The sequence below is a fragment of the Mobula hypostoma genome, chromosome 25, assembly GCF_963921235.1.
Source record: "Mobula hypostoma chromosome 25, sMobHyp1.1, whole genome shotgun sequence".
In the NCBI taxonomy this organism is placed as follows: domain Eukaryota; kingdom Metazoa; phylum Chordata; class Chondrichthyes; order Myliobatiformes; family Myliobatidae; genus Mobula; species Mobula hypostoma.
In genome coordinates, this window is record NC_086121.1 from 25,456,732 (window position 1) to 25,476,067 (window position 19,336).

At 42.9% G+C, this 19,336-nt stretch overlaps 1 protein-coding gene across 1 annotated transcript in view; it reads right to left on the bottom strand.

Moving 5' to 3' along the window:
- The window catches only part of sdhb (succinate dehydrogenase complex, subunit B, iron sulfur (Ip)), a 36,201-nt gene that overhangs the window by 6,933 nt on the left and 9,932 nt on the right, over positions 1–19,336 (bottom strand). The window contains exons 2-4 of the mRNA XM_063033139.1: positions 17,684–17,823; positions 5,888–5,973; positions 144–280 (exon numbers count right to left, since the gene is read on the bottom strand). Of these exons, the coding sequence (XP_062889209.1) occupies positions 144–280; positions 5,888–5,973; positions 17,684–17,823 (363 nt within the window). The remainder of the gene's footprint in view (positions 1–143; positions 281–5,887; positions 5,974–17,683; positions 17,824–19,336) is intronic.

Here is a 19,336-nt window from a genome sequence, read left to right on the forward strand (position 1 = left end):
ACTTGAACTTGGCTGGAGACTATCCGTGTCAAATAATCAACTTCCAGTTGACAGTAGCATAGAAAAGAATTAAGAATTCTTCCAATCAATGCAGAAATTGTAAAGACAATGAGCAAGCAAAAGGGTAGAGAATAAAAACTCACCGGAACAAGATCCTTTACTACATACATGTGAGGTAGGGGGTAAATCTTTGATACTTTGTCGAGGTTGGTGTCAATTTTGCAGATGCATGCCAAAGTGTTCCCTCCATTGATGTTCATAGCACAGGAGCCACAAATTCCTGAGAACAGAAATCTTTGTCAAACTGATCATACTTGCTGAACTATTAAACTAAAGTGCCAAACAAGCTCATCAAATCTGCACTGTACAATACTGCTTAAATAAAAACTACAAAAGTCACCCTAACCATCTCTTAAATTAATATAAAGATCAAACAGAAATGAGTAGAGATCATATTTCATTGGCATCATGTATGTCCCTTATAAACAGGAAATATTTGAACAAGTTCTACATCACAAAGACCCAAGAAGGAATTTTAGTTGCTCTCCTCCAATAAATTATTCAAAGCTCAAAGTACATTTATTATTGAAGTATGTATACTATATGCCACCTTGAAATTTGTCTCCTTACAGGCAGCCACAAAACAAAGAAACCTAATAGAACCTATTAAAAAAGATCCTCAAACACCCAATGTGCAGGGAAAAAAAACATGCAAACAAGTAAGCAAATAACATTCAGAACTGAAGTTGACGGAAGAATGGCTCATGTTGTTCCGTTGTTTAAAAAAGGATCGAAAAGTAATCGGGGAAATTATAGGCCGGTAAGTTTGACGTCAGTAGTGGGCAAGTTATTGAAGGGAGTACTAAGAGACAGAATCTACAAGCATTTGGATAGACACGGACTTATTAGGGAGAGTCAGCATGGCTTTGTGCATGGTAGGTCATGTTTGACCAATTGATTGGAGTTTTTCGAGGAGGTTACCAGGAAAGTGGATGAAGGGAAGGAAGGCAGTGGATATTGTCTACATGGACTTCAGTAAGGCCTTTGACAAGGTCCTGCATGGGAGGTTAGTTAGAAAAATTCAGTCGTTAGGTATATATGGAGAGGTGGGTAAATTGGATTAGACATTGGCTCAATGGAAGAAGCCAAAGAGTGGTAGTAGAGGATTGCTTCTCAGAGTGCAGGCCTGTAACTAGTGGTGTGTCACAGGGATAAGTGCTGGGTCCATTGTTATTTGTCATCTAGATCAATGACCTGGATGATAATGTGGTAAATTGGATCAGCAAATTTGCTGATGATACAAAGATTAGAGGTGTAGTGGACAGTGAGGAAGGTTTTCAAAGCTTGCAGAGGGATCTGGACCAGCTGGAAAAATGGGCTGAAAAACAGCAGATGGAGTTTAATACTGACAAGTGTGAGGTATTGCACTTTGGAAGGACAAACCAAGGTAGAACATACAGGGTAAATGGTAAGGCACTTAAGAGTGCAGTAGAACAGAGGGATCTGGGAATACAGATACAAAATTCCGTAAAAGTGGCATCTCAGGTAGATAGGGTCATAAAGAGAGCTTTTGGTACATTGGCCTTTATTAATCAAAGTACTGAGTACAAGAGCTGGAATGTTATGATGAGGTTGTATAAGGCATTGGTGAGGCCGAATCTGGAGTATTGTGTTCAGTTTTGGTCATCAAATTACAGGAAGGATATTAATAAGGTTGAAAGAGTGCAGAGAAGGTTTACAAGGATGTTGCCGGGACTTGAAAAACTCAGTTACAGAGAAAGGCTGAATAGGTTAGGACTTTATTCCCTGGAGCGTAGAAGAACGAGGGGAGATTTGATAGAGGTATATAAAATTATGATGGGTATAGATAGAGTGAATGCAAGCAGGCTTTTTCCACTAAGGCAAGGGGAGAAAAAAAACCAGAGGACATAGGTTAAGGGTGAAGGGGGGAAAAGTTTAAAGGGAACATTGGGGGAGCTTCTTCACACAGAGAGTGGTGGGAGTATGGAATGAGCTGCCAGACGAGGTGGTAAATGCGGGTTCTTTTTTAACATTTAAGAATAAATTGGATAGATACATGGATGGGAAGTGTACGGAGGGATATGGTCTGTGTGCGGGTCAGTGGAACTAGGCTGAAAATGGTTCAGCACAGCCAAGAAGGGCCAAAAGGCCTGTTTCTGTGCTGTAGTTTTTCTATGATTTCTAAGTGAGTCCACAGCCACGAGTCACTGCAGCTGATTCAGGAGCCCAGCAGCTGCAAGCCACAGCCTCAGTTCAGCATGTAACATGTACACATCTCGAAGCAGCGAGCAGATTTGGCCTGTCCCCCGCCTCCAACCCCAACAGCCTGATCTTTTCAATCTGGCCAGTGCTCATATGGTCTGAACCCCAGGTCATTCCTTACTATCAGACCCATGCCACGGTGCTTCAATATGCTCCCGGGCCCAGGCCCAGACCCTGACGCCTAGATTCCACCTTGCTTCAGTTCTGTCGCATCGAGTCACCTCCAAGTCTGCTCCAGCAATGGCCAGACATTGGCTCATTCTCCGCTCACAAATCCAGGCCCTGCCACCTCAATTTGGCACAAACACACCACACCCATCCTGCGCCTTACAGACTTCAGTCCATTCCACAAAAGAAATGCAAGGTCATACAGGCGTTTTCAAAGCTCAACTCCAAAAGGGAAGTTATAGACTATTGATTTCAGTGATCGTATCTGAGAAAGAGGGTGTGATTAATACAGTAATTTATAGTCTTTTTGCTTCCAGCAAGTTCTAACTGCGCTTCACCAATGCCATCTTAAACTGGAATTCGCTAAAATAAAAGCAACCCAGCTTTCAGCTTACCACAAGTTGCAGATACGTTCGGATTAACAAATATAGCTTTGGGATTGAACTGATCATTCTCTCCAGAGACACACATCAAAGTTGCTGGTGAACGCAGCAGGCCAGGCAGCATCTCTAGGAAGAGGTACAGTCAACATTTCGGGCCGAGACCTTTCGTCAGGACTAACTGAAAGAAGAGTGAGTAAGAGATTTGAAAGTGGGAGGGGGAGGGGGAGGGGGAGATCCAAAATGATAGGAGAAGACAGGAGGGGGAGGGATGGAGCCAAGAGCTGGACAGGGATATGAGAGGATCATGGGACAGGAGGCCTAGGGAGAAAGAAAAGGGGGAGAGGGGAAGCCCAGAGGTTGGGCAAGGGGTATAGTCAGAGGGACAGAGGGAGAAAAAGGAGAGAGAGAGAAAGTATATAATAATAAATAAATAAATAATGGATGGGGTACGAGGGGGAGGTGGGGCATTAACGGAAGTTAGAGAAGTCAATGTTCATGCCATCAGGTTGGAGGCTACCCAGACGGAATATAAGGTGTTGTTCCTCCAACCTGAGTGTGGCTTCATCTTTTCAGTAGAGGAGACCGTGGATAGACATATCAGAATGGGAATGAGACGTGGAATTAAAATGTGTGGGCACTGGGAGATCCTGCTTTCTCTGGCGGACAGAGCGTAGGTGTTCAGCGAAACGATCTCCCAGTCTGTGTCGGGTCTCGCCAATATATAGAAGGCCGCATCAGGAGCACCGGACGCAGTATATCACCCCAGCCGACTCACAGGTGAAGTGTCATCCTCCCGTCACCCCACTAGGAATAGGGTTCCCCGGTCCTCACCTACCACCCCACCAGCCTCCGGGTCCAACATATAATAGTCATACTTTATTGATCCTGGGGGAAATTGGTTTTCGTTACAGTTGCACCATAAATAATAAACAGTAATAGAACCATAAATAGTTAAATAGTAGTATGTAAATTATGCCAGTAAATTATGAAATAAGTCCAGGACCATAATTCTCCGTAAATTCCGCCACCTCCAACGGAATCCCACCACTAAGCACATCTTTCCCTCCCACCCCCACCCACTTTCTGCAGGGATCGCTCCCTATGCAACTCCCTTGTCCATTCGTCCCCCCCATCCCTTCCCACCCATCTCCCTCCTGGCACTTATCCTTGTAAGCGGAACAAGTGCTACACATGCCCTTACACTTCCTCCCTTACCACCATTCAGGGCCCCAGACAGTCCTTCCAGGTGAGGCGACACTTCACCCGTGAGTAGGCTGGGGTGATATATTGTGTCCGGTGCTCCCGATGTGGCCTTCTATATCTTGGCGAGACCCGACACAGACTGGGAGATTGTTTTGCTGAACACCTGCGCTCTGTCCGCCAGAGAAAGCAGGATCTCCCAGTGGCCACACATTTTAATTCCACGTCCCATTCCCATCCTGACATGTCTATCCACAGCCTCCTCTACTGTAAAGATGAAGCCACACTCAGGTTGGAGGAACAACACCTGATATTCCATCTGGGTAGCCTCCAACCTGATGGCATGAACATTGACTTCTCTAACTTCCGCTAATGCCGCACCTCCCCCTCGTACCCCATCCGTTATTTATTTACACACATTCTTTCTCTCACTCTCCTTTTTCTCCCTCTGTCTCTCTCACTATACCCCCTTGCCCATCCTCTGGGTTTTTCCCCCTCCCCCTTTTCCTTCTCCCTGGGCCTCCTGTCCCAAATTCCTCTCATATCCCTTTTGCCAATCACCTGTCCAGCTCTTGGCTCCATCCCTCCCCCTCCTGTCTTCTCCTATCATTTTGGATCTCCCCCTCCCCCTCCCACTTTCAAATCTCTTACTAACTCTTCCTTCAGTTAGTCCTGACGAAGGGTCTCGGTGTGAAACGTCAACTGTACCTCTTCCTAGAGATGCTGCCTGGCCTGCTGCGTTCACCAGCAACTTTGACGTGTGTTGCTTGAATTTCCAGCATCTGCAGATTTTGTGTTTGCGTTTTAAATTCTCTCCAGAGAGGCAGGTTAGTAATTATAACTTTTCAATAAGGGTCTGTGCATTTAATATCAATTTATTTTGAATTCAACACTGATTTCCCAGGGCTTGGAAACACTTATCAGCTGAAAAGGCAGTGGCGCCTGCACAACCATACAAACTTGCAGCAATCTGTCTCTCACACACACTTTTGCCTTTCTCGCCATACCTTCAAAGGGACCACAAGCTTATTGTGGTTTGGAGGCTTGCGTGCCTCAATGACCTGGAGAACTATGCTGGCCGCTGGCTGGAGTCAGGGCCTATGCTTTGGCTTTTGATAGAGTCACCCATACCAAACAGGTCTAAGGGTAGAGGCCAGACTCAGAGTGGATCACCGGACCTCCAGATTTGGGGGTTCAGCTCAGGGCCAACAACCCTGACTGGTAAAACAAAATTGTTACGGAAACTACAATGAAGAATCCTTCTACATCTGAGTGCAATAGTATTCCTGAGTCTCCACCTGGGATTTGCAAGACTGACAGTAGCGAAAACTGAGAGGAAGCTACTGACGTAATGAAGGAAGCTCTGAACACCACCAGAGATGAAGGACCTTCATTGCTGTCCCACATACCAGAAGTAATGGGCAGTAAATTTCTCTCCATAGCATTGTTTCAGGTCTGCCCATGTCTCACTTCAATAACAAAAAGATTACAATGAAGGATTCAGGAATTAATTTATTTTTCTTTAAAAACAAAACAATGGCCATTGGACATAATGTCTTAAAGAGGTTCAGAGTCTGTGCTTCCAAGCCATTGGCAGCAAAGACCTATTTTCTATGAGGAAAGTAAATTGTTTCTACAACATTGAAGGAGGTATGTTTAGGTCAAAATGAGTATTTAAAAATGGGACTCTACATTGGTGTTGCAGAACATGCATATTATAAACTTCCGGTATTTTTCATAATTCATGAAACCATTAATACACTATGCAAAATAAGCTGAAATACACTGAAGTGCCATACATTCATTTCACTTCCTCCCCGGATCCCACTCACCAACACACGCCTTATACTTACCCTCTCTGCAAGACCTGCGGAAAGTTAGTGTAGAGTCAATCTCATTCTTGATCTTGATAAGAGCATCTAGTACCATTGGACCACATCTGTAGGGTTACAGCAGGTTAAGAGTTAAAACTCAAGGTGAAACAACAAGCACTTGTACATTATGTTAAGCATCATGTCTCAAGTTCGTAATCAGTTAAAATTTGACAACAAACGAAAGTATCAGGAGTCACAAAGTCAGAGGACCACAGCACATTGACAGGAAGTCTTGCTATTACTTCAAAGAGCCAAATTCAATCAACATTTTAAAAGAGTGCGAGTTAGAAGATAAACAGGAGAATTCTGAGGGTAAAACATCTCAATCAAGGATATTGTGAAAGAAGTGCGGGAAGTACAAGTGCCTACAGTCGAGGAAATGCAAATTTGACAGAATTGTGGGGCTAAGAAAATTACAGAAACAAGCAACTCAATCAAAAAATTGTTCCTTTTTACAATTACAATTAAGAAACTAACCATGGAAACCGAGACAAGGACTAAAAGATACTACAGCTGGAAGTTCAATAGTATTTCACTGATTCTTGAGAATTTGGATAAAACAGGTTTTAATTTTGAAAAGAAAAAATTTTAAATGTTAAGAAATCTAAACTTATATGTTTATAGAACAAGGTCTCAGCAATCAAGCAATATTTTGGCACAACCTCTTGATTCTGTAATTTTTTCATAAAATGTGTTTTTCTTGTCATTACTTAGTTTTTGTCAACACAGTCAGACATAATAAAAAGCTAATTATTCCTATTTATTTAGTCTTATATAGATTTAGAGCTTTTAAATTATTGTCTACACATATGCTGTTAAATGTTGAATATTCACTTTTGTTCATTTTTTTTATACTATTTCATTTGTACTCCTTTAAAATCTCCTACATCATGCAACTTTTATCATTAGCATTAAATATACAAAATAACAATTTTGGACACAAAAAAACATTTTTAATTTTAAAGAGACGATTACTTTAATAAATCAACTGTTTTGGAGGAACAGATTGCAAGCATATTAATTTAATGCTGTTCATTGACTTTAGTTTGGCATTCAATACAGTGATCCCCTCCAAGCTGATCGCCAAACTTTGCCAGCTTGGTATCAGCTCATCCCTCTGCAATTGGACCTTGGACTTTCTGACTAACAGACCCCAATCAGTTAAGTTAGACAACCTATCCTCCTCCACTCTCACCCTGAACACCAGCGTGCCTCAAGGCTGTGTGCTGAGCCCTCTTCTGTACTCCCTTTTCACCTATGACTGTGTTCCTGTACATGGTTCTAACTCCATAATCAAGTTCGCAGATGACACCACAGTGGTTGGCCTGATCAGAGGGGATGATGAGACGGCCTACAGGGACGAGGTCCAGCACTTGGCTGCGTGGTGTGCCGACAACTACCTGGCCCTTAACACCCAGAAGACCAAGGAGATCATTGTGGACTTCAGGTATGCTAGGAGCCACACTCACATCCCCATCTACATCAACAGAGCTGTAGTGGAGTGTGTATCAAGCTTCAAATTCCTCGGTGTCCACATTTCCGAGGATCTCCCTGGTCCCTGAACTCCTCCATCCTGATCAAAAAGGCACAACAGCACCTTTATTTCCTGCGGAGTATCAAAAAACCTCACCTCTGTCCCAGGATACTGACGGACTTTTACCGCTGTACCATTGAGAGCATACTCACCAACTGCATCTCAGTGTGGTAGGGCAATTGTCCCATATTGGACCGCAAAGCACTCCAGTGTGTGATGAAAACTGCCCAGCGGATTATTGGCACCCAATTGACCACCATTGAGAACAGTTATCATAAACGCTGCCTGGGCAGGGTGAAAAGCATTATCAAGGATCCATCTCACCCTAACCATGGACTTTTTACTCCCCTCCCATCTGGCAGGCGCTACAGGAGCCTCTGCTCCTGCACCAGCAGGCACAGGAAGAGCTTCTTCCCTGAGGCCGTGACCCTGCTGAACCTCATATCACAGCGCTAAGCAGTATTGCACCCATATTGGACTGTCTCTGCTTTGAAATTTTGTGCTGTAGCACTTACTTTTTATTCGCAATTATTTTGTAAATAACAATATTCTTTGCATTTCTGGTTAGATGCTAACTGCATTTCATTGGCTTTGTATCTGTACTCGGCACAATGACAATAAACTTGAATCTAACTTTAAAATTAAGGAAGTTCCATCTGACGATGGTGATTGAGACCTGACAGTGGTGGCAGTGGCCTAATTACAACAAACAATTTCAACCTTTTCACCACTCAAGTCAATGCTTCCTTGCCCAACAACTTTACTTAACAATTTGGTACAACAGATAACAATTTGTCATGTACATTTTATCCTTCAGTAAATATTAACAACAGTAAACAGCAAAATAAAAACTACAGTACAACTGCAATGTTTAAGCATGAATATCAGAAAACACACCAGGAACTAAAATAAAATTCCATCCATTTCTGGGCTTGAAAATCTTTGAACACATTCAGTCAGCTTTATCCGGAAGTAGACAATTAATATGCTCCTCCTCTATGAAGTCCATTACTTCAGTAGACAGGTAGTATATCTCCCTCGTCATGCTTGCACGACCCGGTGATGATGGCTCCATCAGTTTGACCAGAATATCTTCAACTGGTATGAAGCACATATCCTTTCCGCCCTGGTTTTGGATAGAAGCGCATGTTGGACCCAAGAGGGTGGAAAAACTCCACTTGAACATCTTGATGATGAGCATCCACAGTGACAGCCCTTGCTAACCACTAATTCTGGTCATAAATGACTGCACGCCAACCTCCACAATTAATGACACCGGCAGATATATCTGTCGTAGTCCTGTCAGGACCACTCTGGGGTGCCTGCTCCATTTCCTCCATCAGCATTGCCAAAGGCCTCTGTTCTTTCCCATTGTGGTAGGGCCATCATTCTCCTCAGCCTGTACCCCGGCATGTGTATTTTCAGTCAACTGAAATGTTGAGCCAGTGTTTCAGCCCAACATCTGTGGCTCACTGCAGAAACATAACAGTGGTCTGCAATGGATGCTGTTTCTGTAAGGTATGACCTAATGGATTTTCCTCGTTGCTGGTACAGGTTTTCGTGGTTAAGAAAGAAGTGCATCATATGCCTGCATGTCACCTTCAGCAATATGATAGAGCTAAGTACTGCAAAGGCTTCTCCCAACCATCTCATGGAAGATCTTGTCATCCACAATGTCATTCCCCTGTAGTACAAGGCTGTCTGCAGTCCTTTTCACAGTTCCCCCAATGCCATCTGGAGCTCCCTTCCCATGTGAAGTGGCGAAGAAGTTCCAGGTTGATCTCTGGAAACCCAGTGTTGGAGGGACGTTGCAGAGGACAGAGAAGTTCTTCTTGTTTTTGTACTGCTTGCTGGGGCCTTCTGACCAAAATTGAATGGCATCAACTTTTGGAAATTTTAAACAAATATCTCTGAGGACTGGTTCCATGTGAGTCCAAATGGCAGAAGCATCCTGTCACTTGGATTCTGATATTGTACAAAATTCTTCTCTTCTTTTGTGTAATACCAGCCAGTGTGCAGATAGAGCTATGGGAGATTCTGACCAAAATGGCATGACTGTACCTCAGAGCTATATTTGCATTTCCATGCCTCAGAAAAGTCCACACATACAACTACAGTGCTTTCATTGCAGTTCTGTATCATGCTCCTGTATTCCCTGGACTGGTTATGAACCAAGCACACGTGTTGTTGTTTCACTCTTTAGTTTGTCTTCATACAGCTTGTTGAGCTCTGCCATTGTGCTTCACAAGTCTTGTACCGAAGTGAATTCCATCTGCTGTTTGGTCCTGAACTCGTTCCCATTGCTGCCACTCCACAGAGGTCAACTCTTGCTGTAGGGTGGGAAGTGTGTGCTTGTGGAGACACCGGGTGCAGGAGTGCAGAAGACATGCCTCTCTTGTCTGAGAACAACACACAAGTTCAAAACTATCCTGCAATTTGCTATATGCCATATACTCTTAGGACCTCAAACATCAGCTTCGCATTTTCATGGTACTGGCATCTTTCGATCTGATGGTTTTGGTGCTGTGACATAGAATGGACGTAAAGCACAGAAGGATGAATAACTGAATTTTACAGTTGGTTCCTTTTTGATGAACTCCCTGTGGAGGTTGAATATTGTGTCAGTCAGAATCATTCTCTGATGCTTTATTTTCTTCCGTGTTATCGTGTCTTGTTTGTCAGTCGTCATTCGTGCAGCATTATGGTAGAAATCCTGAACCATCTGGGTTATTGTTTGAATGCAAGTGGGTTTTTTGTCAGTAGTTCTTCTCTTTCGCAGTGTGTTGTATGTCAGCCCGAACTGCTTTGTCTGGTGTATTAGGCGATATTTCTTTAGAACCCTGCCTCACGGAGTCAAGTTCTTTGATTTTTGAGCAGACTATAAATTATTTTTGTTTTGATTTAAATTCTTGAATGAGACAGTTGTGGAAGAGCAGGGTTTTCTTGATGGAGGAGTTTTTGACTTTGCTTCCCTGTAGCATCTGCTCTGTTTTTTTTTCTTGGTGATTCTTGTGTTTTTTAATTTCTAGTTTGCTCTCGTCGCCAGTGCTTTTTCAGTTTGTTCCTATCTTTTATTGTCTCTTGGTTTATTTTTCAAAGCTTTCATCTCCCTCAAGTATCTTGCTCTCATTTACTTTCTTTCCCTTTCCCCTGCTATAGATTGCCTACTGCGAGCTGGCTCCTGTTCTGGGGGAGTTTCTGGGTGTTCTAGGCCCTTTCTCTTACACTCTCGACTCTTGCTGTCTACATTTCCACACCTTTCTCTTACTCCTCTTTACCCTTTCATTCAAATCACTGAGTTTTTATCTTCCCATCCTCTACTCTCTTCTTCCATCTTTGCTTTTCCTTTCTCAGGTATTCCTCCTTTAACTTTGGCTCACTATATATTTTCTTTCTGGTATTCCCTGTTTCTTCTCCTTTGCTCCTCCACTGATAGCTGCTGTCTAGCCATAACTTCCTAAAATACATAAAAGGAAGGTCAGAATTTAATAGAATTACTATGAAATTGTGCAAAATTACTATGAATTTAAAGATGCAAACAACAGGAATTCTGCAGATGCTGGAAATTCAAGCAACATACATCAAAGTTGCTGGTGAACGCAGCAGGCCAGGCAGCATCTCTAGGAAGAGGTACAGTCGACATTTCAGGCCGAGACCCTTCTTCAGGACTAACTGAAGGAAGAGTTAGTTAAGAGATTTGAAAGTGGGAGGGGGAGGGGGAGATCCAAAATGATAGGAGAAGACAGGAGGGGGAGGGATGGAGCCAAGAGCTGGACAGGTGATTGGCAAAGGGGATGTGAGAGGATCACGGGACAGGAGGTCCGGGGAGAAAGACAAGGTGGGGGGGAACCAGAGGATGGACAAGGGGTATAGTCAGAGGGGCAGAGGGAGAAAAAAGAGAGTGAGAGAAAGAATGTGTGTATAAAAATAAATAACGGATGGGGTACGAGGGGGAGGTGGGGCATTAGTGGAAGTTAGAGAAGTCAATGTTCATGCCATCAGGTTGGAGGCTACCCAGACGGAATATAAGGTGTTGTTCCTCCAACCTGAGCGTGTGGCCTACCTATGTTCGTGACACTTCTCACGCTCTTAAACTTTTCAATGATTTTAAGTTCCCTGGCCACCACCGCTTTATTTTCACCATGGATGTCCAGTCCCTATATACCTACATCCTCCATCTTGAAGGTCTCAAAGCTCTCCGCTTCTTTTTGGATTCCAGACCTAATCAGTTCCCCTCTTCCACCACTCTGTTCCGTCTAGCGGAATTAGTCCTTACTCTTAATAATTTCTCCTTTGGCTCCTCCCACTTCCTCCAAACTAAAGGTGTAGCTATGGGCACCCGTATGGGTCCTAGCTATGCCTGCCTTTTTGTTGGCTTTGTGGAACAATCTATGTTCCGTGCCTATTCTGGTATCTGTCCCCCACTTTTCTTTCGCTACATCGACGACTGCATTGGCACTGCTTCCTGCACACATGTTGAGCTCGTTGACTTTATTAACTTTGCCACCAACTTCCACCCTGCCTTCAAGTTTAGCTGGTCCATTTCCAGCATGGTCCTCCCCTTTCTAGATCTTTCTGTCTCTGTCTCTGGAGACAGCTCATCCACTGATATCTACTATAAGCCTACTGACTCTCACAGTTATCTGGACTATTCCTCTTCTCACCATCTCTTGCAAAAACGCCATCCCCCTCTCGCAATTCCTCCGTCTCTGCCGCATCTGCTCTCAGGATGAGGCTTTTCATTCCAGGACGAGGGAGATGTCCTCCTTTTTTAAAGAAAGGGGCTTCCCTTCCTCCACCATCAACTCTGCTCTCAAACGCATCTCCCCCATTTCACGCACATCTGCTCTCACTCCATCCTCCCGCCACCCCACTAGGAATAGTGTTCCCCTGGTCCTCACCTACCACCCCACCAGCCTCCGGATCCAACATATTACTCTCTGTAACTTCCGCCACCTCCAACGGGATCCCACCACCAAGCACATCTTTCCCTCCCACCCCCTCTGCTTTCCGCAGGGATCGCTCCCTACGCGACTCCCTTGTCCATTCGTCCTCCCCACTGATCTCCCTCCTGGCACTTATCCTTGTAAGCGGAACAAATGCTACACATGCCCTTACATTTCTCCCTTACCACCATTCAGGGCCCCAGACAGTCCTTCCAGGTGAGGCGACACTTCACCTGTGAGTCGGCTGGGGTGATATACTGCGTCCAGTGCTCCCGATGTGGCCTTCTATATATTGGCGAGACCCGACGCAGACTGGGAGACCGCTTTGCTGAACACCTACGCTCTGTCCGCCAGAGAAAGCAAGATCTCCCAGTGGGCACACATTTTAATTCCACAACCCATTCCCATTCTGACATGTCTATCCACGGCCTCATCTACTGTAAAGATGAAGCCACACTCAGGTTGGAGGAACAACACCTTATATTCCGTCTGGGTAGCCTCCAACCTGATGGCATGAACATTGACTTCTCTAACTTGCGCTAATGCCCCACCTCCCCCTCGTACCCCATTCGTTATTTATTTTTATACACACATTCTTTCTCTCACTCTCCTTTTTCTCCCTCTGTCCCTCTGACTATACCCCTTGCCCATCCTCTGGTTCCACCCCGCCTTGTCTTTCTCCCCAGACCTCCTGTACCATGATCCTCTCGTATCCCTTTTCCCAATCACCTGTCCAGCTCTTGGCTCCATCCCTCCCCCTCCTGTCTTATCCTATCATTTTGGATCTCCCCCTCCCCCTTCCACTTCCACTTTCAAATCTCTTACTAGCTCTTCCTTCAGTTAGTCCTGACGAAGGGTCTCAGCCTGAAACGTCGACTGTACCTCTTCCTAGAGATGCTGCCTGGCCTGCTGCGTTCACCAGCAACTTTGATGTGTGTTGCATGAATTTAAAGATGTTTAATTTGGTGAAATTTTATAAAATAATTATGAAATGTTGCAACTAAATTCACTTATGGTTTGTCATTGGGGATACATATAGTAAGGAAGTATCGTAGGCCTGTGTGTGGAAGAAATAAAGGGGAAATTCTGTATATTATAAATAAAGAGGTTAATGAAACATTACAAGCCATATTACTATTTATTGTGATCATAAATTATATTCAAGCCTCCACTGAGGATGATTTGGATGTTTTTGTCAACACTGTCAAACTATGTGTCACCACTGTCAGACAAAAAACCTGACAGTGTTGATGTCTGATGGTGGTGACAAAAATACACTTTTTTTACACGACATGCATGAGTTGTATACAGGAGCCATCTTGTTTTCCCTCTGTTGCTAGCTGCCTCTGGCCTCTACTTAAAATGCATAAATTTATGACATAATTTAAAATAATTCTTTCTATACAAAAGAGACAGTGTTGACACATCATGTTTGTGACAGTAGCAACATCAATAAATGTGTAAAAAATTATTAAAGAATAGCAAACTTACAGGAGCTTGTTCGACCTTGTTGCATTTAGCAGATGTGGAGGGCGGAAAGGGGGTCCTCAGGAATATAGTTGACCATGTGGTTGCCTGATTTTATTGCTTTTTTTAAATATATAAATATCTGATGGTGTTGACAAAAACTTGGGACACACTTTGATCAACCACAAAATAAGAGTATATATTGTTGAAAATTCACTGCTTTTAGCTTTAAAGAGGTTTTTCACTCTACTCTTTCATCTGGCATATATTATACATTTTAAATGATTTTTTCACACTTTTATTATCAAATTGAAATTATAATCTCTTGTCTGAGGACAACTGATTTTGTGGGTACTGGGCTATCATATAATCATACAATTTATAAAATTAAAAACATATGAAAAAATGTTGCATTTGTGCAAAAGACCCTCAGATGATCAATCCTGATTATTTTAAATAAGAAAATTTTATTCATTTTCAATGGAATTAGCACTTTTCTTAGTGGGACATGTTTTCACTGAAGTCTCAAAAATCAGTGATTTCTTTAAAGTCCCTTTTATAAGGTTCAACATACAGAAGAACAGCAAGGTCCTTGGCCCATGTTATGCCAACCATTTAACCTACTCCAAGATCAATCTAACCCATCCCTTTCACGTAGCCTTCCACTTTTTCTTTCATCCATGTTCCTATCTAAAAGCCTCCTAAATGGCGCTAATATATCTGCCTCTACCACCAATCCTGGCAGCATGTTCCACGCAACTACCATTCTCTGGGGAAAAAAAAAACTACCTCAAACATCCCCTAAACTTTCTTACCAATACTTTAAAATTCTGCCCCCTTGTATTTGCCATTTCCACCCTGGAAAAGGTCTCTGACTATCCATTCCATCTTTGCCTATTATCATCAAAGTCACCTCTCATCCTCTTTCTCTCCAAAGAGAAAAGCCCTAGCTCACACAACCTTTCCTCACAAGACACGCTCTCTAATCCAGGCAGCATCCTGGCAAATCTCCTTTGCACCTTCCTAAAGCTTTTACATCCTCCCAGTAATGAGGTGAACAGAACTCTTCAGAATACTCCAAGTGTGGTCTCACCATGAGTTTTCGAGCTGTGACATTATCTCACGGCTTTGGAACTTGATCCCCTGAGAAATGAAGGCCAACACACCATACGTCTTCTTAACCACCCAATCAACTCGCACTGCAACTTTGAGGGATCTATGGATATGAACCCCAAGATCCCGCTGTTCCTCCACACTATTAAGAATCCTGCCATTACTCCTGTATCCTGCCTCCAGGTTTGACCTCCAAAGTGAATCACTTCACTTTTCCAGATTGAAATTCAAGCAACCCAAGTCCATATTCTATAAATGTCTTTTTGTAACCAATGGCAACCTTCTACACTATATACAATACCAACCTTTATGTACTTTGAAAACTTACTAACACACTCTTCCACTTCCTCATCCAAGTCATTTATAAAAATCACAAACAGCAGAGGTCCTAGAACGAATCCCTGTAGAACACCACTGGTCACCAATGTCCAGGCAGAATATGCTCCATCTATGCCGACTCTGTCTTCTGTGGGCAAAGGAATTCTGAATCCACACAACAAAGTTTCCCAAGATCCCTTGCCTCCTGAAGCTCTGAATGAGCCTGCAGTGGGAAACTTTGCCAAAAGCCTTACTAAAATCCATATACACCCCACATTCACTGCTCTGTCTTTAATATGTCTTGTCACTTCCTCAAAGAATTCAATCAGGCTCATACAGCATGACCTGCCCTGCTCGAAACCATGTTGATTATCCCTAATCAGACTGTGCTTCTTCAGATGCTTCTAAATCTTGTCTCTAAGAATCCTCTTCAATACTTTTCCCACCACTGAATTAAGACTCCCTGTTCTATAATTCCCAGGATTATCCTCACTCCTTTTCTTGAACAAAGGGGGTATTATCCCGTCAAGTTCCAGCACATCCACTTTCTTGACATCAACATGTGCCAGCGTATCAGCCAACATGTTCTGTGCTGACCTCACATTCATCAAGATCTCTCTCACTGGTGAATACTGAAGCCCAGAATTCATAAGAACTTCCCCTATCTCCTGACTCCAGGCACGTTTCGTCTTTATGCCTAATTGGTCCTACATTCCATCTAGTCATCCTCCTGTTCATAACGTATTTGTAGAATGCCTTGGAATTTTCCTTAATCCTACTCGCCAAGGCCTTCTCATGTCCGTTCTAGCTCTCTTAAATGCATTCTTAAGCTCCTTTTTGGCCTCCGAGTCTCAAGAACCTTGTTTAATCCTTGTTTTCTAAACATTAAGCATACTTCTTTGATCCTCGACTAGATGTTCCATATCTCTTTGTCAACATGATACATTGGTGTGGAAGGCTATATCACATGTAATCCAGGGAGACCTAGCGAACTAGATATAAAACTGACTTGGTGGCAGAAAGCAGAGTGATGGTTTAAAGTTGTTTCTCACACTGGAGGCCCACAACTAGTAGTGTGTCTCAGGGGTGCTGCTGTTGTTTGTCACTTGTATCAGCAATACATGGAATATACAAGGCATGATTAATTAAGTTTAACCATGAAAATTGATGGTAAGTGGACAAGTTATCACAAACTACAGGAAGATCTTGATCATCCGAGTAAGTGGGCCAACACTTAGCAAATGGAGTTTAATTCAGACAAACGTGAAATGTTGTTAAATCAAATCCAGGTAGGATTTGTGATAACTTTCTTTATAGTGAATGGCAGGGGGCTGGGAATTGTTGTGAAACAGAGAGACCTTGGAGTCCAAGTACATGGCTCACTGAAAGTGGAATCACAGGTACACGGGATGGCAAAGAAAGCTTTTGGACACTGGTCTTCCTAGGTCAGGGCACCGAGTGGAGAGGTTGGGAGTTTATAATGCAGTTGTACAGGACGTTAATGAGGTTGCACTTGAAGTATTGTGTTTAGTTTTGGTTCTACTGCTATAGGAAAGACGCTATTAAACTGGAAAGAATGAAGCAAAGACCACAAGGATGCTGCCAGGACCTATAGGACTGAGTTATAGGGAGAAGTTGGACAAACAAAGACTATATTTATTAGAGCACAGGAAACTGAGAGGTGATGTTATAGAGGTGCACCAGTTCACCAGGGGCATAGACAGGGTTAGTGCACTCTGTCTTTTTCCTTTAAAGCTGGTGAACCAAGAACTACAAAACAGATTAAGATGAGGGGGAAAGATTTAACAGGAACTTGAGAGACAACATTTTTATTAAATAAGGATGTTTGCTACACGGAATCAGAAATCAACTGCTAAAGGAAGTGATTGATGTAGATACAAAAACAACTTTTAAAAGACAGTTGACAGGTAAACGGATTACAAGGGTTCAGAAGGCTATGGGCCAAGCATGGATAGGGTACCTCGGTCAACATGGACCAGCTACACAGAAGGACCTCTATTCAGGCTATATAAAACTGTTATGTAGCAATACACGTTGGCTGCTGAATATAGACTAATTTTATTTTTGTTTTTGATAAATGAATATGACTTCAGAAGTCCCAGTGATTTTTTCCTCCCCTGAAAAATCTGTTTAGTACTAGCTATTGAACTCACCCCCAAGATTACACAAGTAGGCAAAACTCTGCATGTCAGATTATCTTTTTCTTCCATCTCCCTCACTACATGACTCTCTCAACTTGCTGAAAAATCAATGAAAATCTCCATTCCAGCTCAAAATAAGAGCAGGGCACTGTCACATTGAAATAGAAATAATCAGTGGGGATAAAAATGTTCAATGCGTTCTGATGTGAATCTTGTAGAATATTTTGAAACTTACGCATTTAGGTCAATCTCATAGGTTTGCATACGAGGCTTGTCTCCCGGTTTATCGGGATTCCATCTGTAAATGGCGAATTTCTTTATGCGAGATGTTGTGGCAGGTGCAGCTGCCGCCACTGTCTGTGCACTGCGGGTTGACTGAAATACAACATAATCCACTGGTTAATACAATATCTAAACCATTACACTTCTCCTGCGCAAAAAGTCATCATGTAAAATTAAGAGATCTGCTGAAGTGTTCAAAATTTTCAGTGGCAGGTAGGTCAATAAATGGAAGATATGGATCCAAAGTAAAAGCAAGGAACCAGACGCAACACAAGGAAGCACTTCCAGTACGCCAAGTCGTTGCTAAGAAATGCACTGTATGAAAAAGTGCATTTCAAAGCAGAAATAACTAAACAATAGAAAGAAAATTTTATAAATTCATTTAATGTCATTTCCTATATACAAGTATCATGGAGAACAAAATAAAATTGTTCCTTCAGATCCTAGTATACAGCACAAAAAAAAATTCACAGAAGAACGAATACAATAATAATTAAAAACATAATAAATATAAATACACAAGACAGCTTATATACACAGATTGATAGTATGTCCATAAAGTGATGTTAGGCTATACATAAGGTGACTGGAATGAAATAAAGCAGTGGTGGAACTTGTGGGTAGAGATGTTTCTGCCTGGATGATCTTGGTACCGATGCTACGTAGTCTGATACAACACAGCTATAGGGCTATTGTGTGAAACAGGGAATCAGATTAACTGGATGGCTCCAGAAGTTCTGAAGGGTCTTTGACCTGAAACACCATTTCTATTTCCATTTGCTGTTCAATTAATTGGATTTTGTGTTTCCATTTTGTATTTTTATATACAGTTACAATGAGCTGAATGTGCTGTATCATATGCTTCCCCAAAAATTAACAGCTAGCCTTCTGTAATTATCTCTAGACTAATTATTTCTTCAGTTCTGTAAACCAGACTGCAGCTGGGAAGGGGAGAGGGGTGGAGTCAGGGGTAAAGCTATAAATATTGTGGGCTGGAGACAAGGAAAACAAGGACAATGGCTGTATTTAATTGGAGCAACAATGGGACAGCAAGACTGGTACTGGGACATTTCAGAGAACGTGCCAAGGAACTGGATCTGCAATTGTTGCATGACTTTCAGCTCATACAGAAACTGAGGTGGTGATAGATAAGAGCTCCAGGGTGGTAGTCACCTCTAACGTGCAGGAGGCAGGTAAATGGGTGATTATCAGGAGACAGACGGGAAATAGGCAACTGGTACAGAGTACACCTGTGGCCATTCCCCTCGATAATAGGTATATCATTTTGGATACTGTTAAGGGGGACAACCTTACAAGAGGGAGCTGCAGTGACCATGTCTCTTACACAAGTCTAGTGCTGTGGCACAGGGGTGGGGCGGGGGGGGGGGGAAAGAGGATTGCAGTAGTGATAGAGCATTCCATAGTTAAAGGAGCAGACCAGAGATTCTGTGGATGTGATAGAGACACCCGGATGATATGTTGCCTCCCAGGTGCGAGGGTCAAGGACGTCTTGGATCAGGTCCATGACATTCTAAAGGTGGAGGGTGAGCAGCCGGAAGTCTTGGTACGTATTGGCATGGATGACGTGGGTAGGAAAAGCAAGGAG